General features: G+C 40.5%; 1 protein-coding gene across 1 annotated transcript in view; it reads left to right on the top strand.

Moving 5' to 3' along the window:
- Positions 1-24773, top strand: part of NEDD1 (NEDD1 gamma-tubulin ring complex targeting factor) — a 56557-nt gene extending 31784 nt beyond the window's left edge. The window contains exons 9-15 of the mRNA XM_059726341.1: positions 9170-9298; positions 10019-10066; positions 10404-10633; positions 12272-12431; positions 13105-13261; positions 19545-19611; positions 22303-24773. Coding sequence (XP_059582324.1) covers positions 9170-9298; positions 10019-10066; positions 10404-10633; positions 12272-12431; positions 13105-13261; positions 19545-19611; positions 22303-22407 — 896 coding nt within the window. The 3' untranslated portion in view covers positions 22408-24773. The remainder of the gene's footprint in view (positions 1-9169; positions 9299-10018; positions 10067-10403; positions 10634-12271; positions 12432-13104; positions 13262-19544; positions 19612-22302) is intronic.
- Positions 24774-25274: the final 501 nt, after the last annotated feature.

Below are 25274 nucleotides of genomic sequence, written 5' to 3'. Positions count from 1 at the left end.
TCATTTTCAGACTACCTTGTTCTGCTAAGTGAGTAGGGCAGAGGTTCTGCAGAAATAATAGTATGGGATCATGTAAGTTAAAGGGGGCTGGGGAGGTGCAGTTGCTGTGCAAGGTTGACAGCTCAGAGGGTACAAGTTTGAGGCCATAGCAGAAGTGCTCATCGCACAGCCTGTCAGATTCCGATGCATCTGTGAATTCTGCCAAATACCTTGTCACAAGGACACGAAAAAGAAAAGGACATAGCTAAAGACCACCTTTAATGTGTATATACACAAAGAGGCTGAATTTAGATGGCACAAGTAATCTTAGTTCTGGTACTTCTGATTCTTAACTTGCAAGCTTAATTTTCTCCTAGATGTAATTTGTTTTGAGGGTTTTTTTTGTTTTTTTTTTTCATTCTGTCATTTGAAAACATTAATTTCCCATTGATGATTGACCTGAGTGGGTTCTAGAGCCACAGCACAGTCCTCTACCATTTGAATTAACTGAGCAACTGTTAGGAGTATAGGCCTAACTGCTAGAAAGGGAATGGAGATGTTGGCTGAAACCGACTGGCAAAGAGCTGTTCATTGACTGTTGATATTCAGGAACTTTGGGTTTATTTCATGTTCTGTAGCAGTATGTTTAGTGCTTAGAAACTCTTCTGCTGTTCTGACTCTCTCCTCTAGTCCTCCTGCTTTGACTTCCCTATTTGGCATCTCTTCCTATGCCTTTTCCCTTATTCCTTCGCATTTCTGTCTGGCAGCTTCCTACTCCTTTATGCTTCCTGGCTACCAGCAGGGGGAGCATTGAGAACACAGAAAAGTGTTCCAGCTCCCAGTACCTGCACCTTGTGCCACAGCACATCCCAGTGGCTAAAAAGAGCAGTTACAGAAGAAGAGAAATGTGCATAGAGATTATCCTGGGTCTTCCCTTAAAAAAAGATGGGCAAAGTTCTAGAGTATATCATGAAACAGTTGATTTGAAAGCACCTAGAATATAACAAGGTGATAAAGTACAGCCAGTGTACGTTGTGTAGAGCAAGCCATGCCTTACCAACCTGTCGTCTTTCCAGAACAAGGTGACTAGTTTTGTGAATCAAAAAGAAGCAGCGGATGTGATACTTTGACTTTAGTAAAGCTTTTAATATTGTCCCCATGACAGTCTTATAAATAATTTTTAAGACCTATGCTTATTTAAATAAGCTAAGGTCTAGATAAAATTGCTATAAGGTGAGTGTATAACTCATTGCATAATTGAAAATCAATAATTATTCTTTGAGCACAATATCATATTGGGTCCCCTGAGGATCTGCCCTGGGTCCTGCATTAGTATCTTCATTAATGACTTGCAGAATTGACTTGAATACACAGTTAGTTAATCTGCAGTTGGCACCAAGCTGAGTGGGGCACTTTTAGAGAGCAAGAGTAGGACTCAAACTGACCCTAATAAATTGGTAAAATTGTCTGACAGGATGAACTTCAGTAAAGACAAGTAAAAGTACTATACTTAGTAAGAAACAATCATATGTACAAGTACAGAATGACTAGTGATGGTATAGTGCTGCAGAAACTTGGGGGTTATATAGGATCACAAGCTGAATCTGAATCCATGGCATACACTGTTTTCTCATGTGCCCTACACTCCTGAATAAGATGCATATATTGCTTTTTTGGAAGGTGGAATGAAGAGGAAACTATCTTTCTTTGAAAACAGTGATAATTGCCCATGTTTTTCCTATGAAAATACTCTATCTCTAGTAGGGCAGGGTGGATCAAAAACCTGTGGATGCTTTGTTAACTTCCTAGCTGAAGGATGCAGGGGGTACTGCTGACTGCCCACCTGGTAAAAGAAGCAGGGCCAGACAGTTTGGCTCAGCCAACAGTGCCTGCTGAGTCAGGGGTGGGGTTGGGGAGGGATCCTTCTGAAACTGAACTGCCAAGCCCCAGTTTTTGAGCCACGTGGGTCCTCGGCCATCTTGGCAGGCACTGATGGCAACCCACCCAGCTGCAGAAGTGAAGCCAGGCAGTTCTGTTTCCACAAAATTCAAGCTTCTGTTCTTTGCATTTTCTCATTTAAGATATGCACCCCAATTTCTAATAGCTAATTTTTGGGAAAAGGGGTGCATGTATCCAAGTAAATAGGTTAATGATGGGGCGGGAGGAGGGGGAGAAGCTGATAGCATACTGAGATTTGTTAACAGAAGAGTTCTATCCAAATGGGAATTGATTCTTCCGCTCTCTTCAACACTTGTGAGTCTTCACATGGAGAACTGGGTCCAGTTCATGCACTGCACTTGAAGAAAGATTCTGGACAAACTGAAGAATCGAGAGGAGAGGAACAAGAATGATTAGAGGAGAAAATACGACATTTGAGGAAAGCTTTGGAGAATTGGGATTCTTCATAGGAGAAGACTTGAGGGAGACTTGATAAATCCTCAAAACAAAATGGCTGTTATAAAGAGGAGGGCAGTTGACTATTTTATGGGTTCACAGGGGACAGAGCAAGAACTAATAGACTTAAATTGATATTTTAAGTTTTGTATCAGGGAGAATGTTCTTTGCGAGAGTGGTTAAGCACTGGACTCTCTTATTGGAAATTATTTTTGTGTCAGTGGGTGCATTTACATGTGAAATTAATACAATGCAATAAACTCTGGAGCAGTTTCATCTGCAGTCATCTGCTCCCAAGTGCAGCAGTTTGAGCTGGAGCAGAGGAGCCCTGGCCTGGCAGCAGGTTCAGGGGGTCAACCCTGGGCTTTGGGTGGCAACAGAGGGGCTGGCTGGGGCATGGAAGTGCTGTAGTGCAAAGCCATATGGCAGGCACCTCCCACACTTTAACACCCTCATGCCCAGCTATCCCCTGTCACCATCTACATGTGTGTTTCATTGCACTTAGTACCATCTTACAGCAGAGTAATTGTTCCTGACAGTACTGTCTTATGGTGGAGTTGATTAATTTACTGTGCCCTAATACTGGTGCATGTATAAACAGTGACACTTTACTGTGGAGCTGATTTGTCAATTCCGCAGTATAGAGCACATGTAGATGAGCTGGGTTAGGTCAACAGTTCTTTAGGATGGTTTAGGCAAGGGTGTTCTTCCTTTTTGAGGAGGTGGTTGGACTAGGTGACATCCAGTTCTGGACCTAATTTTCTAGGATTCTGTGCTTGGTTCAGGTACATTCTAACAATTCTTCGCATTAGCAGCTTTCCTTCTGGCATTTTCTAAATATAAGTACTGACTTGGCACTTTTTCATCCTGCTTTTCATTGTAATATACTTCTGTTTTAGTCTTGTACAGGAAATAGGTATTTTGCTGACTTAGGTCGCTGGTGAAACAACCATTATCGAATCTTAAAACAAAAGAATGTAAAAGTTTCCAGTCTACTTAAAATCAAAACAACTATGAAACTATTCGATGTTTCATAAAGTTAGGAGTAGCTGCAATTTGATCGCCAGAATGTTGACCTTGCACCCTGACACTGCATGTGCTTCTCATAGAGTAGCTATATATAGCCTGAAGTAATTGGCAGTCACAGGATCCTTTGTATATAATTGATCCTGTTGAGCTTTGGAATGGTAAGAGGGCTTAGTTCACCTGTGGGCTGTTTGGGCTCTAACTGCAATTATAAAGCTTCACCTAGTGAGCTCCCTTGGAGAGGTGTTCCTCAGAGATGGTTGTTTTTTGTTAGCAGGGACTTGTTCTACCTCAGTCTTTTTTCCAGTTTTGTAAGACATGGATGATGATTTGTTTCCCTACCCACCCACTAGGACTTGCCAAAGAAGAAAGGTGGGGAATGTGGGAAGAGTTGGGCTAACTAAATCTCCCAGGGAGATGGCTCTGAGTTTTGAATTTTTTTGCCTCTTGTTTGAGAATCCATTTATCAGAAATCAGTATAAAGGAAACAAAGGAATAAGATTGCTGTGCAACATATTAGGATTTTTTAAGACATTATTTTGTATTTGACCTTTTCTTTGTTAAGAATGTTATATCCACAAATGCCTTTTGGGCCACAGTAACTGTAGGAAGGAGAGAAGGTTTAATCTTTTAAACCTGAGCCCCATACCTGTGCTGAGAAGCAATTGCAGTTTGCACTTAAAAATGCAAGATGTTCTTTATAGTTATTTTTTTACACAACAGAAATAGTTAGATGGCATGTAGATATATAGCTGTTGGGATATGTTTTGTTAACGTGTGTTAGTTTGACATTATATTGTGCTAAATAAACACAATGTTTTTAATTAGCAAGTTGTTTGTAAGAGTTCTGACCCTAAATTTTAAAGGAAATAAATGCCATCACTGTCTAGGATATAGATTCTTCTTGCATTTAACTTCAGTAAATTTTAGGTCTGAAAAAATATTCTCAAATCTTGAAACTATTCCAAGGGCTTTCAAGACTCAAAAGATCTTTTTAATGAAGCAACTTTTATGCGACTAAACTCTTTCTCTTTTTAAGAGAGGAGAAATATGTTTAACAACACTAATTAAGCAATAAGCCACTGCAGTCTATAGGGACTCAGACTAATGACCTCCCTTGGGAATGCAGTGAAACAGGAGGTGAAGTAGAATCCTTCCATTGTACCCAAGAAGTGTCACTAATCAGCATTACTGCATAGACTGGAGAATCTGATTTCAGTTACAGCATGCACTTATTAAAAGCATTTATCTTCCCTATTTTAAATATTTTATTGACTGCTAGCACGCAAATAGAACCAATCATAATATAAAAGTAAACATTTTTTTTTAAAAGGAAAATTAATACTTGAAGTTGGGAATGGGATAATGCTTTGAAGTAGCCTATTTTTCTTTGAGTATGTACCAAAAAACTGTTTACATTTAATGGAGACTTCTTTGGGTGAAGATACGAGTTAAATTAGCAGGAGAAATCTCTCACATGTGGACTTTTGGAATACATGTGTTTAGAGAGGAAAAGAATCTGGGGCCAGAGAACATGTTGTGCCAAAATTAAGTCAAACTGAATCAGAATCTGACACAGTGGATGGGCCTGGTTCTGCAAAAACTTGTGAACATGATTAAAGTTATCTGCAGAGTTGTGGAGTCCATTTGGATCACTGTATACAATGTCACTTGTATACAAGTGCTTGAAGATAGATAGACTCTAGGAATTGTTTTTGCCCTGTTCATCAACAGACTATCAATCAAACTTTTCTTTTAGATTCAGGGAGGTTGGTTTGTACACCGAGTAGCTAATTACTGTATTCATTTGAATCTCAGACAACCTTGAATATAAGATGACCCACCCCCCAATAATTAGATTCTGTATAGGGGAAAATGATCAATTTGTTATAATGTTCCAGGTATAGAATCTAATTATTGGAAGTTTGCCTTGAATTTGTCTCCCTCCCAGTGCTAAAGCAGGGAAAATAAATCCGGGGAATCAGGTATCCCCCTCTGCCCTCCCCCCTTTCCCCCCAAATTCTTCACCTCCTTACTGGTAGTCCGTGCTGTCTCTGTGGGCATGGAAGTAGGGGCAGTGTGAAAACACTGACTTTGAAATAAAAATACTTGTAATAATACGTATAAAATTATTATAGGTATGCATAGACTTAGAACTGATGCATTTTTGCCTTTTTTGAAACTGCTGCAATTTTTAGCACAGGTACCCCATAAACACACTTTTAAGCAGTGCATTTGTACCTACTTGTATAAACTATGCATGATATTAGTCTAAAGACAAAAGACTCATGATTTACCACATACAGGCAGTCCTCGGACTTGCGACGCATTTGGTTCCTGAAAACCGCATCTTAAGTCAAAACATTGTAACTTGGAACCAATTTTCTAATAAGAAACAATGTTATAAATGGGGGATTGGTTCCTGAACCAAGGCCCGCTACCCTATTTTCACCAAAAATATCCCAGAATTTTGTACTCAATTAATTATAGTTGAGTAATATAGCTACATTAATGTATCTATATTGTAAATAGCAAGCATATTGATTTGGAAAGACTTCTTTGGGGTGATTGCTGGACTTCTTGAAGGGCTCTTGGTTGGACTTTTTGAAGGGTTCTTGGCTGGAGTCTTATCAGGAGTCTTGTCTGCTTTCTTAAAGAAAGTGTCCAAGGAAGTTTGGACAGATGTTCTCCAGGGAGATGAGCGACCCAGCTAACTTGTTCACTCGCGTGGTGTCGCATTGGGTCAAGCATTGTAAAGTCAAAACTGATGTCATAAAGTTGAAACAGGGTGCCAATTTATAGATGTTGTAAGTGTGAAACATTGTAACTCGAAATGTCGTAAGTCGAGAACTGCCTGTAGTTCACTAGGCTGGGCCCCAGCAGAGTCGACGTTGTTTCAAACCATGGTGACCTCACAGTTCAGCACTGATCAGTATGTGTGTTTATTTCAGATAACTCCCACCCCTGCCCGCCACAAAGGATCCATGTGCTAATTAGCCCCACACTCATGACTGGAACTAGGTGCTTTTGTTGTGAGTTCTGGGATCCTCCAAAAATGTATATGCAGATGAGATGCAAGGCAACCTGGTCCAGCTCCACTTCATGGAGAGTGGAGCCACAATCATATGCGATGGTCTGAGAGAGGAGGTGACAGAGGAATTCTGGGTGAATTGTTTGGGACCCCGTCTGGTGATGCTTGCCGGACATTTAAGGCTAGTGAAGAAACATGAATCATTGGAAATGGGAAAGAAGGCAGCTCAGCTGTGGAAGTGAAGAGGAAGTAAAAATATATGCAGTGCAGGCATGGCTGATACCTCAGACTGGGGGGGGGGGGCAGGTGGAGCATCCCATGGGAGGGTGGGGGGATTGCAGCCAGCCAAGAGCAGGGTGGGGTTTGCAGCCAGCTGGGGGGGGGGGGGGGAGTTTGCAGCTGGCTGGGCACTCTGGCTGGTAGCAGGGAGGCTGCACACCCCCACCCCCCTGCTCCTGGTTGGCTGCAAACCTGTCACCCCCCTCTGCTCCCATGGGATGCTCCACCTGTCCCACCAGTCTGAGTTTACCAGCTGCATCTGATGCAGTGCAGTGGTTCACCATGACTTGCAGTAGAGTTGGTGCTGAGGGGAAGTGCGTGCAATGGGCACTAACATATGTTTTGTTTAGATAGGCTGCACTAACCTGTCTTTGCAGTAGGTTCCCACCAGTTTGTCCAGTGTAGGCCATGTGTTTTATGGTCATATGCAGTGTTGGCTATATTAAATCAGCTTCATAAGTTGCTATTGCTGAGTGCATGCTACTTTTGGCAGTAGTTTAATAAGAGACAATGTACTAAATGAGGTTTCCTTGCTTGCAAATATAAGATGAGGGACTCTTTCACATGCTGATTGGGGGGTGGAGGGGAACCTTGTCTTGTATTCGAGAAAATATGGTATAGGAAGGGCTAACAGCACTGCTTCTTAATGTGGCCTGACACCCTCAGTTATGAGACTATTTTCAGTTACATGTTATGTTGTCAAACTTCAATTCTTTGGAATGAAATTTTACATGGTAGATACCTGCTAATGGGTTGGGGTTTTTTTAATATACTGCATTTACCTGCATTCAAGACAACTCTGAATGTAAGATGACCCCCAATAATTAGATTTGGTACATGAACAATTATAATGATTTTATAAATAGAAGATTATAAATTTCTAATTAATGGGGGGTTATTTTAAATTCATCCCCTCCCATTGCTAAGGTGAAGAAAGCAGTGGCATGGGAGTATGCAGTGGGGAAGGACAGACGGCTTGCCCTTTGTTCTTTGTGCCCCTTAGTGCCTGTTTGCCTGTCTTCTCCTGCCACTTTCCTGCCACCCTCTCCCCCACTGCCCCCACCCCTGTGCCTATTCCCATTGTGCCTACCCCTGCCAGTGTTTACCCTAGGCAGCAGCTCCAGCTGTGGCCCTGGCCAGGCAATAGTAGCAGCTCCATTCCCAGCCCTAATCCTGGAGTCTTGAGCTGCAGCAGCTCCAAGTCAGTGCCAGAGCCCAATCCCATGCAGTTCCTATGCCACTGTGATCTTCCCCATGCTCCTGTCCTCCCAGCAATGCATGGTCTCCCTGGGGCCAGGGCAGGAGTCAGTCAAGGCTGGAGCTATAGCCACAACAGCCATCTGGCCTGGGCCATACTCAAATTTAAAAGGAGGCTTCTCTTTCTCACTATTGGGGAAAGGGAACAGAGATGACTCATCTTGGATTCAAGTAAATATGGTAAATTGTATGTGTATATTATTGTAATACCATGTCAGTGTTCACCTGTTTGAAGCCGAGAGGGAAAAGCATGTTTTATCCAGGTTTAAAAAAAAAATCTGATTTACCTTTTCTCTCTGGTGCCATACCAGCGTGCATGTCAGGACCTGCAATTGTTTGGGCCAGGGACTGATCCCAATTGCAACATTATTTTAATGGGAACCTTGCAACCTAGGTGGGGTTAGGAGCAGAGCTTCTATCCAGGGCAGGTGAGGGGCTCCCTCCTGCTTTGGTGACTTCTAAACCTCCCCTTTGCCCAATAGCCTAGCTAAGTACAGATTTGTTCCCTTGGGAGGTGTAGGGAAAGGATTTTAAATTTCCAGGTTGGGGCAAGCCACGGGGCTTGCTGTGCACATTGCTCCACACATTGGTTGCTTTATGCCACAGCTCCAAAGGGAGTTGCAGAGCAAACCACGTGTGTGTGGCAGTGTGCACTGTTGTTTGAATCGGGGATCAGATCCCATTATGCCATTATTCTAACATCTGCCAGGGGATTCCATGGCTGAAAATCAGAGCTGACTGCTCCATTTGCTCTTTAACATTGATAAGCATTGTTATAAAATCTGATGAGAATAGTTTCTGGCATGGGATGTTTATTATTTCATGTTTGTCCCAATATTTGTTTTGATACCTGAAGAAAATGCATTAGAACTACTGAAAAAGTGTGGTTTCAGCACTTGTATTGATTAACAAGTTTTCCTATTCTTAAAGTCAAACTATATCTTATTTCCTTTCAAGGGTGTGCCTGGAGGGTTATAGGTTTACTATCTCAGGTAGAGGAAGGTATGGATGGAAGTTATAAGTTGGTTTTCTATTTGGAGTTATTGCAGGATTGGCTTCAATAGGGTAAAATATCTGTGTGTGTGTGTGTGTGAAATTATTGAGAGTAAATTTCTATTAACTGCTTGGTGTAAAGGAAGATAGGCTTAAAAATACTAATTTATTTGAGGAACAGTATCCCTAATTGAATGTTGTCCTCTCAAGGTTTTCCTCGTAGTGGCAGTCTGGATGTAATTCCATCAAGAGAAACAGATCAAGGGAAGAATGCTGAGATGGCTAACTTTGATTTGGGACGAAATAGTTTAGGTGACATGTTTTCTCCCATTAGAGATGGTAAGTTGATCATATGGAAAATACAATAAGACAATGTGGAGATGAGTTCTTGCTTTATCCTTCAGCAGTTTTCCTGTGTTCCACGTCTCTTCCAATAAGGCAGAGAGGGATTAATGCCTTTAGTCTTGCACGTTCAACACAGGATACTAAATATTAGCATACTTTAGAAAACAGGACGTTTTAGTAGGCAGATAGAGATGAAAATCTTTTCCCATGTGCTTTTAAAAATGAGAACTGCATTTTTCCATCTAGAAAATATTAAAGGATGTCATGTCAGATGTCTATTGAAAATACTATAGAAAAATGATCATTTTAAAAATTGCTGTTAGAGGTGGATCTAATGTCCACAGCCCTGAACTAAGTTTTCCAAGCAGTCCGGAGTGTGAAGTCCACTTTAATTTTTAAACTTGCTAGAAATGCACATATAAAAAATGTGAACATAATGATCAAATAGGGGGCAAAGTCATCGGAGAACTGAATATCTTTGTGAAGAAAAGTTAAAGCCTGTGCTTATGGCTTACTGGTCCAAGTTCTATAAACATATGCATCAACACTAACATGGACCTGCAAATTTGTGAAATCCCTTTGAAGCTGTGAGTCTGCATGAATCCAGGCACTGTACCAATGTAGAAGCAGGAATATGAAATACAGAAACTATTATTAATTTATATTTACTTGGTATTTATTTAAATTAATTTTATTTGTGCTAATATTTTGTAGATGTTGTTACTTATAAAGCAAATGAAGATGTTCCAGGAAAAGGAGATGGTAAGCAGTTTTGTAGTACATTTGTTTATAGCCTAGATTAAAAATAAATCTGGTTCTCCAAGACTTGTTATCAATTTAGTCGTATGACTTCACTGAAAGCAAACAATATACATGGGCAAACATTAATATAACTGCACTTTTACAGATCTGGTATAATGCATTGACAAATTGGAGCCCTACAGGCATAATTGGTGTACCACGAAATGTCCCACCATAAATATTCTAAGAAAAAGATTCCTTTAGGTAATCAGCAGTTCAGGATGTGTGTTTGCTTTCTATGCTTGTTAGTAACATTCATAAATTTATTATCAATGCAAGCAGATTGTTTCTCTTTCAGGTTTGGATTTTCAATCTTACCTTTCTGGTTTGGATTTCCTCCCGCAATTGAACACTACATTTCCTGTAAAAAGAAACCCTGCGGGTTCTAATGCCCCAGGGACACATTGTAGTCCATTGCATGTATTTGTGGGATCTCCGATTAAAGAAGAAGATGAACATTCAAATCAAGATGCTGAAGTTAAGAAAATAAGTCTTGGGATACAAGAATCTAGAGAATCATTCAAACAGGTACTAGACATTAATTGTCACAAGTAACCTTTATTTAGTATTTTTCTGTAGCCTTTATGATATGTTATAACTAGCATTTTGCTGGTGGTGAATTTGCCAAACTGTTCAAGATATTAGGGCTGTGCGAAGCTTTGCTCACGAATTCAATTTGAAGGAGATTCAGCCCAATTTGAGGGCCGAATCTCTGAATCCAAATCGAATCGGGAGACTTGCTAAAAGCTCTGAATCGATTCAGATGCTTTGAATCGATACGGAAAAGATTCAGAGATTCGGATCAGTTGGGGAGAGGCAGGCGTAGCTCTGCATCTGTGGGTTCCCCTGTGGCTCCTCTGGCTGTGCCTCTCCCCAGGCTGTGGGAGCTGTGGGGGAAGCCCCCCTGGCTGCCCTGCATGGCCCCAGCCTCCTGGTACAAAAAAAATAAATAAAAAAAGCCCCACACTCACTGGTCCCAGCTCCCAGACAGCACGCGGCACCTGTGTCATGAGGCAGCTGCCACATGGGTGTGTGGCGAGGGGGGGTGATCCCCGCTGCCCCACGCTGTGCGGGTGGGAGGGTTCTGTCACAAGCCCTCAGAGGCCCTAATTGCTGCTGCTGCTGCAGCTAGTGAGCGCGGGGCTTTTTTTTTTTTAAGTACCAGGAGAATGGGGCCAGGCAGGGCAGCCATGGGGGCTTCCCCAGCAGCTCCCCCCACCTGGAGAGAGGCAGGCACAGCTGGAGGAGCTGTGGGAGAACCTGCAGCTGCCTGGCTGTGCCTGCCGCTCCCTGGCCAATCCAAATCACCCAATCTCTCCGGATCAGCACCAAATCTTTCAAAGCTGCTTCAGCTGAATTGAATGGGGATTCGATTTGGATTCGCCGATTCGGAGGAGAGTGATTCAAATCACTCTCCTCCAAACTGGCGAATCCAAATCGAATACTTTCTTATTTGTGCAGGCCTACAAGATACTAAAAACTTAACTTTTAAATGTCATGTTAAGCTTACAGTTTTTATTTATGCAACTTTAGAAGAGATATAACTATTGATCTACCTTTTACATATCAGTTTATAAAAAAACAAATTAATTATAATCCTGTGCTCTGGATATGTGATAGAAGTTTACATGCTTTTCTATAGAAGGCTGTGGCAGTATAGAAGGCAGGATAGAGTTGCATCTCAAAGATGAGCTAAATCAAAGATAATATATATAGTATAAGCTTTAATGAACCTGAGTTCATTTCACCAGTAAATATTCAGTATAAAGTTATACGCTAAAGTCAAACTAATCCGTCAGTTGCTAAATAGTCTAGTGTTCTCATTTCTTGGTTTTAAAGAGCACTAGATTATATTTCTTGCCTAACTCATAGTAACCAAGAAGGGGAAAAATCTCTGTATGTGGCCACTGTCTTTACTTAGAACATAAAGTCTGTTACATAATTTTAATTCCAATGCAAAGTTAAGTTCTCAAGGCCACCCCTGAGAATATCTTGGGGTTTTTTTGTTTATTTGTTTTATTTTTTAAACAAAAAACCCCAAATTTATTTGACACTGGCATTCAAAAAAACAACAAAAGAAGTAATAGATCTTAAAATATAAACAGTCATCAAGTGTACCTGGGGAGTTGTAATTACTGCTTTTTCCCCCCTTTTTTTATATATAAGCTTTTAAAATTTAGTTCATCATCAAGTGCTGAGTCTGGACATTCAAACCCTCCACCAGCATCCACTGTTGTCAAGACTCCTGAGGGAAATGAGAAGCTAGCAAAGAATATTCAGACACATCTAACATATGACTCGCCGGTGAATGGTATTACCTCAACCAGTAAGTAGGTGGAATCTCTCCAGTTATACACATAGTGTTGTTTGTGACACCTGATTTGAAAACTGTTGAAAGAAGAAAGAAAATGGAATTAAGCACCTAGTGCTTACAAGTACTTTTCATATCCTGCTAGCCACCTGTTGGCATCACTAGCTACATAATTACTTTTCTCTTTGACCCTTCGATTCCCAGGTCACTTAAATATATTTGAATGTTTTACCCATAATATTAACAGTACACGCATGTTCTATAGAACAGTACTTCTCAATCTGTGAGTTACAACCCAAAGGTGGTTAGCAAGAATATACAAAAGTCACGAGCAAACTTTAAAAATGGGTTCTCCTTTACAGGAGAAAAACGTGGGAAACTGTGGATATTGGGTTTTTGGCTTTTCCTTTGCAGGCTGGCAGACTTCCAGCCTGCAAGGGGCTGCTTGGGGCTCCCCATACCCACACCCCCCCACCCTGCTCCACATACCCACCCCTGGCCCCACATGCTGAGAGTTTGAGGCTTGGGAGTGGAGGCAGCAAGTCAGGAGTGTGGGGCACTGGGTTGGGACTGGCCATTGATGTTTACAAGTGGGTCCTGGCACAAAAAAGTTTGAGAACCATCGCTGTAGAATAACAGAAACTTTCAATTGTCCAGAATCATTCTTATACTCTTAATTTACTTACAGGTCCAAAGATAACATCAGCTGTTTCTGCTGGAGTTGCCAGTTCATTATCTGAAAAAATAGCAGACACCATTGGAAGTAATAGACCAAATGTACCCTTGACATCAATTCAAATTAATTTCATTCAAAATATGATACAGGAAACTCTGGATGATTTCAGGTATTGAAATCCACGTACAGCCAGCTTTTTCATTGACCTTGTTTTTCAATTAGATTTTACAGTTTAAGGTAACTTTACATATAAACTCTGAATTGTAGAACAAACAGTTCTGTTCTAGAGGATCATAATTCTATTTTTTTTATTTATATTGCAATAAATGGGGTCTGAATCTTTCATTGGTCAGCAAGCTGTCTAATAGTCGTGTTTATGCATCGCCTAACCTAATAGTGTCAGTGACAAACCTGTAAGCATCCATGTAATCTTGTGAGAGTAGCTCCACTACTTCATTAGGGTGAGGCTTCTACTCGGGGGAGCAACTCAGAAACATAATTTATTTGCTTGGCTTGCTATCTGAGTACTTTTCGGGTAAGCTGAGATCTTCAGTTTAATGAAGTTTTTAATGTACCATGGAATCTTTTATTCTTTAATACTTGCCTAGGAATAGGAGCTTTTCCTTTGGGGATTAACCATTTTGGGATAAGGCAGGGGTGTTTAACCACTGACCTGCAGGTTAAATCCAGCCTGTGAAGCCAGGGCATACAGCCTGTGGGGCTCCCCACAGGTTGGGAAGCTTGGCAGTAGGGGAGCAATGGCAATTAATATTGCCACCCATCTCCAATTGTCAAAATAAACAAGGCACTTGTGGCCAGATCAGGCCTGAGATGCCTCCTCCCACTGCCCCACCCTGCAACTGGATTGTGGGCAGGCCAGGCCATTCCATTGCCATACACATGGATTGGGCCCAGGATGCCTTCTTTCTTCCCCCTCTATAGCAGCCAGATAGGGACTAGGCTGGGCCATTGGTGCATAGCTGCGTTGGGCCTGGACTGCCCCCACATTTATGGACCAGGTCCCGACTGTGTCCTCTTCCCCCCACATAGCTGATACAGGACTGGGCTGTTGCTGCATGGCTGGATAGGAACACACCACACCCCTCCCTTCCCCCACTATGTCTGGGTCAGGGCTGGGATGCTCACCACACACTTGGAATGGGCCTGAGCCCCATCCATCCTGAGTGCTAGACTGAGTTTATTGGACAGATCCAGCCCATGGACAGGCTGGATATGACCCATCTAGCCTGTGAATATCAGGTTGAATATCACTGGGATATTGGGTTTTTGGTACCTTAGGGTGCTTGTACATGAGGGTGGAGGCTGCCCCGATGTGCTGTAATTACAGCGCGTGTGAGCAGACTCAATTTAATCAAGTCTGTTGGAGCATGATAATTACTGCGCTCCAGCCAGCCTCCACATCTTGTGTAGCAGTGTCCCCACACTTCAAAATGGTGGCAGGTGTACTTGAGCTAAAGCTTCTTTGACAAGCTTTAGTTTAAGTGCCCCCACCATCATTTTGAAGCTCAGGGACACTGCTACAGGAGATGCTGTGCGGCATTAATTAGAGCAGCTCTTGGAGCTAATTAAGCCCCTCCTCTGAGCATGTGCGAAAGTGTCCCCAGGGATCCAATGCAATTCCATACTGAAATAAATGTAAAAGCTAGTATAGATATAGTGCAAAAGGTGAGGATTTTTGTTAGTGTTATTTCTTATTGGGCCACCTGTGTAATTTGTGTCCCTCCGAGCTCTACAGTTGGTCCAGTAAAAGATATCATCCACAAAAATCTTTGCCTTGCTCATTTTTTCTGGCCTGTCACCACTACAACATCAGCCAGCCCTATAGACTTCATGGCAGTTATATCAGACCTAATATGTCTTAAGCTTTATAGTGCTATCCTTTTTACAATTTCTGTATGTGTAGTTTTAAATTGTTGAATCTAATGAACTTATGATATCTGAAACTTTTAAAAAATTAAGTGACAGGTTAGGTGTGACCAGGATCCCATCAGAGTTTCTCTACTTCACTTCTGCTTTTGTGTTCTGGTGAAAACATATTGAGCTGTTAGTGTGGCTCTTTTACTTACAAGGAAGTAAGTTGTTAAGGCAATGCTTTGAGCTTTGCTCAAGTCTAGATAACTACAATGCTGTGGAATCAGTTATTGACTGCAGCATTGAGAGAAATCTTACAAGAGCAGCTTTACATAAAAAGAAATACCCAATATCGAAAATGAAGAACATTGGTTGGCATTGATTTATTCCTGCATGTGGAGCCATTAGTGAAAGTTCTTTTGCTTCACTGAAGCAAAACATCCCAAGGCAAGCCAGAGGGATGGCTTTTTGCTGCTTGGCACAAAATATAGGAAAGTGAGCCACAAATATATTAAATTTCTTGAAATTCTAGATTTTTGTAAGTGATGACAGACTAGATGACAATAAAAAATAGTTCCTGTACTTCACTGTCTGGTGTCATTTTCCAGCTTTGTTTTTCTTTTGGAGAAATTGGAAGAGTCCAGTGATTCTTCTAGTCAGAAAGCTCTCCCCTGCTACCTGTCTAATTGTTTCCCCTGTCTCAGTTTTAATTGTTTTGACCAGTAATCATTTTTAAAGAAACTGTGCCTTCTCCATAGTTTGGTTTTTTTTTTTAATTTGTTGGCTAACATGACACACAGTCCTATCTAAGCAAGTGCAAGGTGACCCTGAGTATAACCAAGACAACTGTTTGCAAAGAGACTGGAATAGCTTAGACTGTGAACTTCACCATTTCTTTCAATGGATAGTTATTCAGATGCCAGTAAGGCTGCTGAATTTTTAAAATGTTGTTGTTGTTGTTATTATTATTGTTGTTATTATTATTATTATTTTAATCCTGTCGATTGTTTACTATTTCAGGGCCAAAAATATGTAAGAAAGGGAGAGGTAGGGTTTTTAAAAACACATGGTAGGACTGACAACAAACTTTATTGATTAGATTCAATTTTATGAGGAGAGACTAGGGCACCTGGACCTCTTCAGCCTCCGCAAGAGAAGGTTGAGAGGCGACCTTGTGGCTGCCTATAAGTTCATCACGGGGGCACAGAAGGGAATTGGTGAGGCTTTACTCACCAAGGCGCCCCTGGGGGTTACAAGAAATAATGAACATAAGCTAGCAGAGAGCAGATTTAGACTGGACATTAGGAAGAACTTCTTCACAGTTCGAGTGGCCAAAGTCTGGAACGGGCTCCCAAGGGAGGTGGTGCTCTCCCCTACCCTGGGGGTCTTCAAGAGGAGGTTAGATAGGCATCTAGCTGGGGTCATCTAAACCCAGCACTCTTTCCTGCCTATGCAGGGGGTCAAACTCGATGATCTGTTGAGGTCCCTTCCGACCCTAACATCTATGAATCAATATGCCCGAAAAGAATTTTCCAAAGAGAATTCCAGCCCTTCCCCCACCTGCCTCTGCTGTTCCTCCCACAATCTAGAAAGGCATTTTTATTCAGAAATGGGTTTACAGTGAAATAACTACACTGGAATAGCTGTTTTGATGCACTTACCAACATGGAACAGCTCTCAGTCAGTCCCTTTTTATAGGTGATGGCAGTAGTCTTCTCAGAACTCCTGGTCCAATGTGATCAAACACTAGGTGCTGTTATAGCAAGCCTGTATAAATAGAGTAATAGAATCATAGAGACGTGGGGCTGGAAGGGACCTCCACAGGTCATCCAATCCAGCCCCCTTACTGAGATTAGGATCATACCCACCAAAACCATCCTGTACCAATCCACAATCTAACCTCTTATTAAAAATGCAGTTACCCCATATCTTCTTATTTTCTTTTTTGTTGTTTGTTTAAAACACTTTTTAGTGTGTCTCAATATTTTTCATGTGGCATGTAAAAGCTATATATGACATGAGACTGAATATTTCTTTCTGTCTTGGTGTTCTTCCACCTACCCCAGAAATATTTCCTTTTATTTGTATTGAAGAGGAAAAAATGCTGTAGATTTTGTTTTAATGTAGAGAAGATAACGTAAGAAAAGTAACTTTTTTGATTTCTTGCCAAACCTATTTTTTAATCTTTTTTTTTCCCCTCCCTCATCCTATCCCCAATTTTAATGAAAATGGCTGTACTTCCACCTCAAGGAAATTCTAAGGGAGTCATGTTAGAATTTAAACCAACTAAAGAGAAACCTTTTTCTGCTTCAGATAAGTGAGTTAGCAAGTAGGTAAGGATTAGCCACCTACCACTGGAAGTGAAAGAAATATATTTGAGTAGGGAAAGAAAGGTTATGATTTTACTGTGGAGGATGGAGACTTGGAGACAAGAGAGACTTAGCATCACTGTTTTGTATAGGAAGTGCATGCATGCCTTGGTTCTGTCTTTTTGGATAAGTATGTGTGGTATGATACAGTGCCATGTAGAAATAGTTGAGCTAGCTCTGAATGAGTTAGCTTGGCTACCAAGGGCAGTATATCCAAATTAGCCCAGGCTAATATAGCCTACTGAACAGGGCTAATCAGCTCAGGCAGAACATCACCTAGATATAGCTCTGCTGCTTCAGATACCCAGACTGGCTTGTTCAGAACTAGCTTTGGTTTATCTGTGTTGCATTTCATAGTGCCATGTAGACATACCCCGACATTTTTATAGCCCAACTTACTGGACATACCAAATGTTAGATACTATCTTTTTAGGTCAAACTTGAATAGTTTATGAATGGTTCTATGTTGCAAGCAATAGCAGGAGTCTAAATTTGATAATGCAGGATAGTGAGTTCACAATTAGCACTGGCATTATGTAGATGAAAAACACTTGAGACGGTCTTTGAGATATTTGGTTTGAGGCTCTACTTTAGGCAGTACTCTGATATCAGTCTCATGTCTCCATTAAGTATGAGTTCCATACTTGAAAAGTCATGAGCTTGGGTGGCAAAGGCACTGTCATCAGCACAGTCAAATTTTTGTGAGCCAGTTGCAGGCAGGTCATTAATGTACAGGTCAAAAAAGAGGTGCCAGTTCTGATCCCTGAAGGAGGCCATTGGTTTGGTGTCTCTGAGAGTTAGTTTGGCCAGGTGGACTCTAAAGTGTTGACCACATAGTAATAGTTAAACTGGTGGATAAGTGGCCCGATGTGGCTGCATTCCTGATATTTTTGCAACAGAGGCAGGAGGAGGAGCCACTTCTGGAGGTGAGGGGAGCCGAGCAGCAGCCGTACCAAGACCAGCCTCACCAGAAGCTGTGCATGCTGGCCAGGGCTGAGCTGGCAGGCGCAGGCTGCCCTGAGCGGGGCTTGCCACGTGCGGAGCACCAGAAGGGCAGCTGTGGGCGAGATCCAATCAGTTGGTTGGGTCTGGCCCATGGGCTGTATTTTGCCTAACCCCTCTCTAGTCTCATATTTTCTGTCCATTAACTCAGGGATTGGAAGGCTAGGAAGGGGAGACTGGTTTGATCCATACTTCATTGACTGTAGCTGTTTTTTGCATTAGATTTTGATGCAACAGGCTCCAGTACTTTCCTCCAAACTCCTAAGTTTTTGCCAGCTCAAAGTTTGTTGCTAAGAACTCCCAAGTGCTGAGGATTGGGGGTCATGTGGAAAGCTCTTGCACCATCATTCCATAGGATTAATTTCTTCTCCAATTAGTCATAACTTCAGTTAGGGCCCAACAATGAGAGTCTCTGGTGGCTGTGCACAGTAATCTCCCAGTACAGTTTTTGAAGAGAGAAAGCCCTGGCAATAAGGAATATGCACTGAGAGTGCTCTAAGAAAAAGTAAGGTTACTTACTAGTAAAAGGGATTTTCAGTTAGACTATCTGTGCTGGGTTTATGCTTACATAATCTGGAATATTCAGTAGATTTAAGACAAATTTGACATGGCTTGTTGCATAATTAGTTTTCTAAACACTGGTGCAATAAGCAGGTACCTTCCCAGACTATGGATTGATATTGAAAATCTTCTTATACTCCATTAAAGGTGAAAGACTTCAGTTGAATTGAGAATCTCTGTTATGCATAGTGCTGTGTGACCAACAGAGCTTAAAATTTAAATTGAATAAAAATACAATACAAATCTAAGAGAGACCTGTAATGCGCAGATGAAAATACCAAATGTATTTTATTGACATTCCCTGTCCTATAATCAACAAAGAGACAAGGTTTTAAATGTTTTATATTGCTGTTGCATGCCTTTTTTTTCCCCCCAAGGGTTTAATAGTGATATATCACAACAACTGGTCTGCTGAAATTGGGTGATGTGAACAGATACAGGCTATACTGAATTATTTCATAACTCTGGTATTTCTGCACCAGTTAGGAATGGGGACAGTAAGAGTCCCCGCTTTTGTTTCTACGATATCCTACGGTGGTGGGGATCAAGTGGAGCAGCTTATGTACTTCGGAATGAAAAGAGAATTAGTCTTTGTGAAATTGACAATGAAGATAAGGTATAATTTGGGTTTTTTATTTGTCTCCCCAGAGAAGCATGCCATCGAGACATTGTGAATTTGCAAGTGGAGATGATCAAACAGTTTCATGTGCAGTTAGTAAGTACAAGCAGCAACGTGAATTGGTATTTAGATGATAGTTTTTGTGTTTTGTGTGAAGTGTGGCATTCACTTTATGGTCAAAACTCAAAAACAAGCATATTCCTTTATATCCTAAATAAAGAAATGTACAAGAGAAATGAATGGGAAGACACCTGCGTATTAGTTTGTGTTGATTTTTCTCAGGCTGAACAAACCTTAGATATTGAAATCTAATAAGCTATTAAAAGACAAACTAAGTTAACTAATTATTTTTTGATAAATGAGATGCCAAAGAGAAACTGACTAGCATTGGTTTTTCCTTTCACTCTCCTTCCCCTTCTCTGGCTGTGCTTTGTGCTAATAAAAGCAGATCTATTTTTGTGCTCTCAGCTAGTGCTGACTGCACAGTGTAATGCAAAACACTTGTGTGGGGGGCAAATGTGTTTGCCTTTGCATTATGCTTTTTTTTTTAAATTGCGTCTTACCATGTCTATATTCCCATGAAGAGAAATACTGGCCTGTGGCTTAGGAATACAATTGAAGCTCATAAACTACTATAATATAAACAACATATAACCACCTCTTTTTATTCAGGTCACCTGGGCTAAACTTTGACATTCACAGACCACTAGTTTGGCTCTTTTGCTCTGAACAGATAGGTGAAAACAAGTCTTGAATCTTAACAACTCCTGGCTAGAAGGGTCCCAGGCATTCCCCACCCACCCACTCCTACTTACAAGTTTCAACTCCCAAAATAGGCTGGTGAGGTTGCACCAGGGGCAACTCTGGCTGTTCTCAGACCTTAGTTTCTGATGTGCTTGAGAATAGCCTCTGGGGGCAATCACAAAGCACCTTTGCCAGTGTATTTGGAGCATGCATGTGGGGGTGGCTGGATAGGGTGCGCTTGGAGTTAGTCTCTCGAACAGGCTGTCACCTCAGTGAAGACATGCCCAAAGTAATGTTTCTCCTCATTAATGAAAGAGGAAGAAAAAACTAAAAAGGACTTGTTTTTTCTTTCACCTTTTTCCCTAGTGTTTTCTGCTGCAGTTTGGAGGAACTAACCTGTTTAATGGCTCTGTGTTATCTGTTAAGTTTGCCAGTTAGACTGGGATCTTTCGAGTGGGAGGAAGGAGGATTGGGGCGAAGCAAGCAATTGTCTTTTGCCATCAACGTGTCCTTTTTAATTTGGGGTTCATGGGCAAAAAGAAACAAACTTCCAGACCAAAGGAGGGAGATTCTGTACGTGATCAGGCATGAAGTTGTCATACAAGAACATGGTAGGGTACGGGATGCATTTATACTGCTTTATACTGGAGTAGAATCAAGAGAGAGAATTAACAATCAGAATGAGGGGGCATTTTGTTATTTGAGTGGCCAGGTACATGGTGGTGTTCTGAGGTGCTGGCATAACCATGAGGAGTTTGTAATCTTAGGCTACATCTGACTAAGATCTATTTGGGTATACCTCGGCCTTTTGTGGAGTCCCATTTTACATCAATAGGTCTCTATACAGGTACAGTGAATTGCAAGAGTGGGGTCGTTATACAGTTCTGGATCCAATAAGTGAAAGCCAAAAACAGATGAAAGGGGAGAAGGGAGAGATGGTAATGATCATATTTAATAAAGATTGATAGGCTCTCCAGCAGGAGTTTTCTTTAACAATCATTACAATATTTAATCATATATGCATCAGTGATTATTGCTGGGAATTGTGATTATATACACTGATAGGTATCCTTGAACCAGGCTCTGGTTTAATTCAAAATGCAACTAAAAACAACTAAGATTTCAGATGTAGATGTTCCACAAATATGTGAAGGAGACTTGGTCAGCAGTTTGTGGGGTTTTTTTTGAGAAGTTGAACAGTGGTGAGGAGTTGGTGGGTCAAATAGAAGAAATATCTTGCAATTGAATGTTTCGTACCTCTCAGGCCCTGCACAGATGTGTTTTGAAGCACTCCAAGTGACTTTGAAGTGCTCCAAACAGTAAGGGTGCAGATGTGTACAGCTGAAGAAGCACTTAAAAATGGCTGAAGTGCTTCAAAAATGACCTGCAAAAAGTGAGGAACATCTTTGAAGTGCCTCCTGAAATGTCTGTATCAGTCTTCTAGAATCCCATAATACTCTGCTCTATCCTCGTCCCATTGCTATCCTTGGAACCTCTGGGGACTGAGAGGCATTCAGGGATTCCTATTCTCCAGCTCCCTGGAGAGCACCCTCTCCCATGCTATCACAGTTATGTTGAAATATTCTGGGGTAGAGGGGGCAGGGGGAAAGGACTTGGAGAGCTTCAAATTCAGGAGTGTCATCATGTTTCAGCATGTAAGTACTTTCAAAGTTGAAGTAACTTACAGAGCTTTAAAGATTTCGCTCCTTGGTTGATTAAAAAAATCTGTAATCAGTATTGCATTTTTATGGCAGATGAAGAATATATTCACTTTCTAAAGTGAAATAAAGATGAACTTTGGTTTAATATGTACTAGTGCATAATGAATTAAAGAGGGAAATATTGTATAGTAGCATTAAAATGTCATACTAGTGACTTATCAAATGCTTCACTTTTTTAAGGGAAAAGAGTATATTACCACCTTGTCAACATTAAATGAATTTTCAGAAGAGTTAAAGGGAAAATGCTTTGAATAAATATTGGAAAGGAAATGTTAGCTGTTGATGATGGCGAATACTTGTTTTTCTTTTTCCTTCCCTCTAGAATGAAATGCATGCCTTACTTGAAAGATACTCTGTAAATGAAAGTCTAGTAGCTGAAATTGAGAGACTGCGAGAGGAAAATAAAAGACTGAGGACTCACTTCTGAAAGGTCTATACAAAATTAATTTTGTTGGTATGAGCATAATATATTTTGTATATTAGCCTATTGAGAGATCATCTCTCCAACACGGAAGTAGCGTATGAAGATCTATTTTTGTTTTCTTGAATTCAGAAAAAATACTTTCTTTTAAATAAATATTGTATGATGCAAAACCTAACTAAAATATTTAATAGATAAATCTGCAGTAATAACAGTTGTAGAGAGTGTTCTTCTATCTTCATGGTAACAAGGCTTTACATCTGTTGTCTAACTGGAAAGCTAACATAATTATTTTAGCAGAGCTTTAGCTATACATGAAGTGCCTTTTATAAACTAAAGGAAACAGGACAAATGTATTTTCCGTAAGAAAGATTTTTATATACATACTGTCAGATGTGTTCAATGCCATTACTTTACAGTCGTGTCAGTAATGGTCTTTTCCTTCAGTCTTAAATGTTGTTGTGAAAGGGAGAACCCTGTCTACAATATGACATTGAGTTTTGCTTCCAAGTAGCTGGAAAATACAGGATCGCTGATGATACTAATTATTTTAATACAAAATATTATCTAGAAATTGCAAACTTGTAACTTCTTATACCGAGTAAAACTGGGTTTCACTCATAGAAATAATAAGTAATGTAATGTTATTCTCCTGCTTATTGTTGTGGAAAGCATGATAAAAGCATTCTCATGCTTGTTGTGAAGAGTTTGTATTTCTGCCACTGCCTTTTGTTTTTTTAATGGTATTTAAGTTGCAGGGTGAGATTTTGTTACAATTCTAGCTATTTCAAATCTCCTCAAAGGAGGAGGCCTTCCTCTTTTGCATATTTACATAATTTAATGACATACTGAATAATTTACCTAATTTTACTGAATGCCACTCTCATAGGCTTTGAAATTTTGTAAGGAAATATAGTCAACCGTTAATACTACTACAGTGTTGTCACCATAGCCAGGATTGGACTGTAGCTATATCTACCCCATACTTTTTATCATTTAGCTACTATAACTGATTGTATAATGTATTATTGTATGTATGTACTGATATTTTCAGTTATACCACTGCTGTAACTTACTTTTGACAGTGCTGAATACCAAATCAATATTGGTGTCCTAGCTGAAAGTTGATGTGAACATGTCGCTTCATTACAGGCTGTTGTCCAGTAGCACAGTGCCGTTGGTCCTGCTCTTGCAGCCTTACTGAGGCGAAGTACCTAGAGTGATAATCTGGCTCTGCTGATGTCAGTTGGAGTTATCATTGAGTTGAACGGGGCACAGTTTTACCTGCAGGGGAAACTTTGCCTCTGTAAGATGTGCAAAATTAGGCATCTGCCACAAGTCCTTTTTACAGTCAGTTTTTCTGGAGATCTGTTTCACCCTTGTCTCTTCCTCCCTTGTCCTCACCCCTCCCTCTCGGCACTTGGCTCATTTGAAATGCCATCCATTATTTCAATACGAAAGAAGATGCTTGAGAAGACCTCAAGTACATTAGTTACAAAATCTAATGTTTACATCCATTCTGGCCTTTCTCTGAAAATGAGAAGGCCATAACAAAAAGTTTAGTGTGTTACTTGCATTCTCTTGCATTTGTTTTTATAATTGAAAATACGTATCTTTCACCATCTTTAACACAGTTTCTAACAGGGAGATACTCCTGTATTTTTTTACAAGATTAACTAAATATTTTTCTTATAAAAACATCAGAATTGTTGTATAATCTTGAAACGTATGCATGGAACTTGAATATCTTCTTGCAGTTTTATTGCTACTGTTCATATGAGCTTTTTAAAAAGTCTTTCTATATTGTACAGAATTTTTCATAGTGAAAGGAAATGGAATAAATTTAAACTTATTTTTAGTAATTTAATGCAAATAATGTACATACATCTTTTGTAAGTTGTTAGGATGCTTAGACTTTAACTGATACTTGCATTATTACACACTCATGAAGAGAAGGTGGCCTTCCATAGTTTTATAGCATACTTTGCTGTGAATCCATGTAGAATCCAAACATATACAGACCTTTTGGTTAGTTACCAAAACACTTTTATCAAGAGGGCCCAAAAATATCAGGGAATTTTGGTCTGCAGATATTAAGACTTCTGCATTTTGATCAGAAATCTGTGTGGCTCCCCCCCCCCCCCCCCAACTCCTAGACAAAGGATATTGTAGCAAGACTGTTTAAAAAAAGGTTTGGGTTTTTTTGTTTTGAGGCTTGTTTCCTTTTCTCAGGTTTACTATGGAACTGGTGGATGGTGGAGCTACCCCAGCAGTGTGAGCACCGAGAGATGAGGGGGTGTGGTTTATCTTGTATGCAAGTCTGAACTGTATTTTTAAAAATAAAGTGTGTATTTCAACTTTTCTGAACAAAACAGTTGTAATCATTCATGTGTACAATGATGCAGCAGTATGGCAGTCAAATCATCTAATGCTAAATGAAAAAAGCTAGAGACGGGCCACATGTTTTGGAAAACTCTCAACTTGAGGGAACTTGTAGACCCTGGCACTAACTACCTCTAGTTTTGAATCTGGGACTGTGGCAGCTACTGCAGATGTTGCTGTTTTATCATGAACATTTGCCTTGTACCATATGGTTCTGGAATAAACAATGGATCTCCAAGTTTGAAATGGATGCAGTTATGACAAGGCTAATGTCTAATTCTAAAAGCTATTTTCAAATACATGTTTTGAGATGCAGAGTGTATGTTCTCTATCCTCCCTTTTTTTGTTACTGTTGCGTCTCAGATCTGGAGCCCTGCTTCCTATTCTACAACCGCATATTGTTATTCCTCTTCTGGAAAAAAAATGCCATTTATATTATTTTTTTACAGAAAGATAATTGCACTGAAATCTGGCTGGGAATATACCATGTT

The sequence above is a fragment of the Alligator mississippiensis genome, chromosome 4, assembly GCF_030867095.1.
Source record: "Alligator mississippiensis isolate rAllMis1 chromosome 4, rAllMis1, whole genome shotgun sequence".
Classification (NCBI taxonomy): domain Eukaryota; kingdom Metazoa; phylum Chordata; order Crocodylia; family Alligatoridae; genus Alligator; species Alligator mississippiensis.
Note: the sequence above shows the minus strand (reverse complement) of the source record. Positions and strands in the feature narration are given on the sequence as shown.